The following is a 6,533-nucleotide window of genomic DNA, read 5'->3' as shown; positions in this document are numbered from 1 at the left end:
CACACACACACACACACACACACACACACACACACAATGTTGTGTTTCCATGTTTTATGGGGACATTCCATAGGCGTAATGGTTTTTATACTGTACAAACTGTATGTGCTATTGCCCTACACCAACCCTACCCCTAAACCTACCCCTCACAGGAAACTTTCTGCATTTTTACTTTCTCAAAAAAACTAATTCTGTATGATTTATAAGCTTGTTTCCTCATGGGGACCTCAAAAATGTCCCCACAAGGTCAAAATTGACTAGTATTACTATCCTTGTGGGGACATTTGGTCCCCATAACGTGATAAATACCAGGTACACACACACACACACACACACAAATATTTCAAAGATACAGTACAGAAATATCCTGTATGTATTTACTCATCAAAATACATCATTTCGATTCAAAGACAGTGAGTCATCTTGAGTGAACTGAATTATTGCTTCATATTGATGAATGAGAAAGGATGAATCTAGAAAATGTACAAAAGTTTTCTTTGATTTAAGGTGCACAAAGTTGATTCCTAAACCACAGGCTTTTCCATCCAAGTGTAATTTAAAAACACTAAAAATGTTCCATATGAAAATGCCTAGGGCTGCACTGATTGCGCATATTTCATCTAGCATGTTAGTTACACAGACAGATATATAGGAACAAGGCACAAATAAAAACAAATGCTCCCTATTTAGAGCCCTATTTGGTCTTCATTAAAGGACAAGAGCAACAAAATGCCCCAACCGCTCAAAAGTTCCAGATTCTGCAGTAAAAATATCAGCCAAGGTCTTTTACTGTCCACGTGAACAAGAGAGGGAAGCTAGATGAGAAAAACAGAGGAAAAAGGGAAATTTAACTTGAGCTTAGAGTCAGACAGCAAACATGGCTGTTGTTTTTGACAAGCTGAGAGTTTGAACAAGTTTGAAAGAGAAAACGGTTCACAGCTAGACAGATACTGTAGTTATGTGAAATAACATTTTAGACTGAACAGACTGTAACGTACCATGTCTGCCAGACCAACGTACAGAAAGAGGCCGGCAGTGACAGCCGAAATCCACTCCTTAGCAACCGTTTCCGTGGAGACAGACAGAGCGATGTACAGGCCGATGAAGGAGGTGAGAGAGCTGGCCACGTTCAGCAGCAGAGCCCGTTTGACCGACAAACCACAGTGTAACAGGATCGCAAAATCACCTGAACATGAAAATGACTGAAAATATTTGACTAAATATTCAAAATGTAAAATTTTTAAAAAAAATCACAATTGAGGTCTCTTTAATGTTTCAATTAAGGTCTTTTACTGTCCACGTGAACAAGAGAGGGAAGCTAGATGAGAAAAACAGAGGAAAAAGGGAAATTTAACTTGAGCTTAGAGTCAGACAGCAAACATGGCTGTTGTTTTTGACAAGCTGAGAGTTTGAACAAGTTTGAAAGAGAAAACGGTTCACAGCTAGACAGATACTGTAGTTATGTGAAATAACATTTTAGACTGAACAGACTGTAACGTACCATGTCTGCCAGACCAACGTACAGAAAGAGGCCGGCAGTGACAGCCGAAATCCACTTCTTAGCAACCGTTTCCGTGGAGACAGACAGAGCGATGTACAGGCCGATGAAGGAGGTAAGAGAGCTGGCCACGTTCAGCAGCAGAGCCCGTTTGACCGACAAACCACAGTGCAACAGGATCGCAAAATCACCTGAACATGAAAATGACTGAAAATATTTGACTAAATATTCAAAATGTAAAATTTTTTTAAAAAATCACAATTGAGGTCTCTTTAATGTTTCAATTATTTCTCATAGACAACAATGTTATTAAAAAAATGAAGACTTTTGCTGAAGTTTCCTGCTGTTTTCTGCCACTTAGAAAACCAAGCACATATTTTTTTATGATAATTTCCCAGCATTTTCCCTTCCTTTTTGCATTGTAATGAAAATAATGTCAAAATACAAAAAGAAAAAAAAAATTTAATGATCGTAAAATAGGCTTTTTTGTGCAAAATATAATTCATAATTTCTTTCTTCTTTCTTTTAATTTTGGAGTGAAATTTGATTCAGGCATTTCTTAACAGCTTTTGTGAAACTTTATAGTCTCCTGTGCTATATAAGAGTGATTGCTGAGCCGTAAATTATTTTTTATTTCAAGTAATGCATTTTTGAATTATTTTAGTTTTAGTTTTATAATAACCCTGGTTGAATTAAGCAAAAAAAGAACTGAAAATGATTTTTTCACTAGCACAGAGATGCATGTAACTTTATTTCGTTGTAAGACAGTATAAGCACACCTTTCTTCAAAAAATTCAGCTTTGCATCACAGCAATAAATTACATTTCAACATATATTAAAATGGAAAACACTTATTTTAAATTGTAATGCACCAAGTTCAGGAAAAAATTGTGAAAAATGTATAATATTACGTATATTTACAATAATATCAATATTATTTAATTCAATACTAGATAGCATCTATAACACATACTTCACTCAAACTGAAAAATGCTGTGTATTTTATGCTTATTAAAGCAAGTTAACATCAAACTCTACATACTGTCTATGCAGAGTGTTCCAAATCCATCACTTCTGTTATGATTCTGCCTTTATGTGCAGTAGCCAGCAAGGCAGCTCACTATGTATTGTAGTTTATGCATGTGTCTGTGTGTGCATCTCTGTTGAGTATTTATCTGTATTAATGTCGAACAAGCACAATGACGCTCACCTAACTCATGCGGCAGCTCATGGCAGAGCACAGCCAGAGACGTGGCCAGACCGGACCGCCACGAGATGGAGAATGCCGCGCCGATCGCCAGACCGTCCGCAAAGTTATGGATGCTGTCTCCAATGGTGATCATATAGGGAAGCAAACGCTGCTCTGAGGGAGAAGAGAAGACGATGATAATTCATGAAACCTTTTATACTAGTGGCCTGATGGGATATTATTAACCCAACGGTCATTTTACTCTCTTAGATGTGTGTCATTGTTTATTTTAGTAATATATCATTAACTCAAAAGTTGTGAATAATTACCTTTTTTGGGGATAACAGGTTCAAGGAAGGACTTTTCTCTTTTTTCGGCATCCACCTTCAATAATAATGAATTATTAAATAATAATAATAATAATAATAATAATAATAATAATAACCACCAACAAAACATTAATCATTAAAAAATTAATTAATAATTAACTATATCATTAAATATAATTATTAAGTATTTTAATAAAATAATAATACAAAACTCATCACAAATACAGATATTCAAAAAATATTTAATCAAATCTGTGAACACAATCTAAATTTAATATTTAAAGAAACTCAGAAACTGAGATCATTTAATTGTTACATTTTGTTACTAGCTTCAAATGTATGAACAGGACTATTATTGTTAACTAAAACTATAAACATTTTCATTACTGGAAATACAATAAATGTTAACTGAAATAAAATATATATAAAAATATATTTTATTTCATCTAGTTGCCAGTGCATTGATAAAAACAATAGGCATATATGCCAGATATAGGCATTAAAAAAATTAATAAAAATGACAAAATCACAAATTAAACAGAACAAAAGTACTAAAACTTAAAATTAAAATAAAAACAGAAAATATGAAAAATGAAAAAAAATATATATATATATATTTTATTTAATCTAGTTGCCAAAGCGTTAATAAAAACTATATAGACATTTAAAAAATTAATACAAATGACAAAATCACAAATTAAACAGAACAAAAGTACTAAAACTTAAAATTGAAATAAAAACAGAAAATATAAAAAATGAAAAAAAAATAAATATATATTTTATTTAATCTAGTTGCCAAAGCGTTAATAAAAACTATATAGACATTAAAAAAGTAATACAAATGACAAAATCACAAATTAAACAGAACAAAAGTACTAAAACTTAAAATTGAAATAAAAACAGAAAATATAAAAAATGAAAAAAAAATAAATATATATTTTATTTAATCTAGTTGCCAAAGCGTTAATAAAAACTATATAGACATTAAAAAAGTAATACAAATGACAAAATCACAAATTAAACAGAACAAAAGTACTAAAACTTAAAATTAAAATAAAAACAGAAAATATGAAAAATGAAAAAAAATATATATATATATATTTTATTTAATCTAGTTGCCAAAGCGTTAATAAAAACTATATAGACATTTAAAAAATTAATACAAATGACAAAATCACAAATTAAACAGAACAAAAGTACTAAAACTTAAAATTAAAATAAAAACAGAAAATATAAAAAATGAAAACAATTATATATATATATTTTATTTAATCTAGTTGCCAAAGCGTTAATAAAAACTATATAGACATTTAAAAAATGAATACAAATGACAAAATCACAAATTAAACAGAACAAAAGTACTAAAACTTAAAATTAAAATAAAAACAGAAAATATAAAAAATGAAAACAATTATATATATATATTTTATTTAATCTAGTTGCCAAAGCGTTAATAAAAACTATATAGACATTTAAAAAATTAATACAAATGACAAAATCACAAATTAAACAGAACAAAAGTACTAAAACTTAAAATTGAAATAAAAACAGAAAATATAAAAAATGAAAAAAAAAAAAAAAATATATATTTTATTTAATCTAGTTGCCAAAGCGTTAATAAAAACTATATAGACATTAAAAAAGGAATACAAATGACAAAATCACAAATTAAACAGAACAAAAGTACTAAAACTTAAAATTGAAATAAAAACAGAAAATATAAAAAATGAAAAAAAAATAAATATATATTTTATTTAATCTAGTTGCCAAAGCGTTAATAAAAACTATATAGACATTTAAAAAATTAATACAAATGACAAAATCACAAATTAAACAGAACAAAAGTACTAAAAATTAAAATAAAAACAGAAAATATAAAAATAAAACAATTAAATAGATCTAAATGACTAAATTATTTATTTAAAATAATAATAAAATACCAATGATGCAAAAAAAAAAAAAAAACACTGTTTCTGAATTTAGACCCCATTATTATTAGTTTATTCACCAGCAAAGACTGTTTTCTGCTTTTCTCGCTATTTAAGTCTATTTCTATATGATTTTCTCACCAGATCGGCCTGTGAGCTGGAGTGTTTGTTCTGTTTCTCTCGCTGGAACATCTGCAGGACTTTGTGATGAACATCAGACTCCTCCTGCGAGCACAGCATCATGTTAGCGGTTTGGGAATGGATTTATAATCGTCTCGGACCTCTCAAACAGCACGAAAGACTCACTTCATCATGATTATGGTGATGTTCTCGGCGGGTAATGATGGAGAAGATGCCTTCCATCAGGTAGAAAAAATAGATGCCCGCAATAAGCACCAGCAGTTTGTACACATAATCCAAGTTTTCCTCTGCATGGTCGTGAACGTGGAGGCCTAAGAACTGCACAGAGATGAAACGACATTAACACTGATCAGAAACTTGGATTGTGCTTTGATTTCCCAGCAGCGCTGTGCAGTAATTCCTGTCTGCACTCAATAAGCAAGGTCTGTTTCTCTCAGCAATCCAGTTATTTTCCACTCAGGGCGATGACATGGTGTGACAGGGCTGTAGTTATGTTGACACGGATCTAAGCGGATGAGGGAACGTGGGCGCTGTCAGCGCTCGGGGGAAATAACGGGTGCCAGGCCTGCCGCCGAGACCCATTCTGTCCCATTAAACCAGAAAACTGAGCTTTCTATGAGAAGATGCCCAGCCCAAGAGTAATCGGAGGGAAATTCAGAATGATGTTGAGGGTGAGATGAAGGATAACACTAAAACACAGCTAGGTGGTTGCACACAAAATTCGACATATCAGCAATATGAAATATTAAATATATGCTCCTTTTCCCTTTCAGAGTTATTCACAGTTAAAGATTAACCTGCGTTTTGGCAGTGCCTCTCATGATTCGGGATGGATTGTACTAATAAAAAGATGCAATTATGATTAACTGATATCATTACTTAAAATTAACTGAAATAAAGTATAAAAAAAAGATAAAAATTATTCAATTTCAGCTAGCTGAAATTTTAATTTCAATTCATTTGAATTGATTTCAAGATGAGGAAATAAAGAAACAAAAACTGAAATAAAAATGAATAACGTCTCGGTTACATATGGTAACCCTCGTTCCCTGAAGGAGGGAACGGAGACGTCACGTCGGATGACCGACGAATTGGGATCTCGCTTAGAGAGACCAATCTACTTCGAGTGTAAACTAAACGAGCCAATGCACATTGGCATGCGATTATTGCATCCAGCTGCCGCTGATCACAGCGTGAGTATAAGCGCATATTCAGGTTTTCGCTGAGGAGCCGAGCCGGTGACCCGGCCGCTCAGCGGTGGTACAGGAGCTGTGGCGCTGGGACGTGACGTCTCCGTTCCCTCCTTCAGGGAACGAGGGTTACCATACGTAACCGAGACGTTCCCTTTCAGTTGGTCACTCTCGACGTCACGTCGGATGACCGACGAATTGGAATCCTACCAAAAGGCCACAGCTACTGCCCCTTCCAGTGTCCTGTGGAAGCCACCT

At 32.8% G+C, this 6,533-nt stretch overlaps 1 protein-coding gene across 1 annotated transcript in view; it reads right to left on the bottom strand.

Annotated features, from left to right (window-relative positions):
• Positions 1 to 686: 686 nt before the first annotated feature.
• Positions 687 to 6,533, bottom strand: part of LOC107694746 (zinc transporter ZIP4-like) — an 18,297-nt gene continuing 12,450 nt past the window's right edge. The window contains exons 7-12 of the mRNA XM_016494426.1: positions 5,251 to 5,403; positions 5,086 to 5,169; positions 3,017 to 3,071; positions 2,709 to 2,861; positions 999 to 1,186; positions 687 to 815 (exon numbers count right to left, since the gene is read on the bottom strand). Of these exons, the coding sequence (XP_016349912.1) occupies positions 687 to 815; positions 999 to 1,186; positions 2,709 to 2,861; positions 3,017 to 3,071; positions 5,086 to 5,169; positions 5,251 to 5,403 (762 nt within the window). The remainder of the gene's footprint in view (positions 816 to 998; positions 1,187 to 2,708; positions 2,862 to 3,016; positions 3,072 to 5,085; positions 5,170 to 5,250; positions 5,404 to 6,533) is intronic.

The sequence above is a fragment of the Sinocyclocheilus anshuiensis genome, unplaced genomic scaffold (assembly GCF_001515605.1).
Source record: "Sinocyclocheilus anshuiensis isolate Anshui unplaced genomic scaffold, SAMN03320099.WGS_v1.1 scaffold1497, whole genome shotgun sequence".
In the NCBI taxonomy this organism is placed as follows: Eukaryota; Metazoa; Chordata; class Actinopteri; order Cypriniformes; family Cyprinidae; genus Sinocyclocheilus; species Sinocyclocheilus anshuiensis.
Note: the sequence above shows the minus strand (reverse complement) of the source record. Positions and strands in the feature narration are given on the sequence as shown.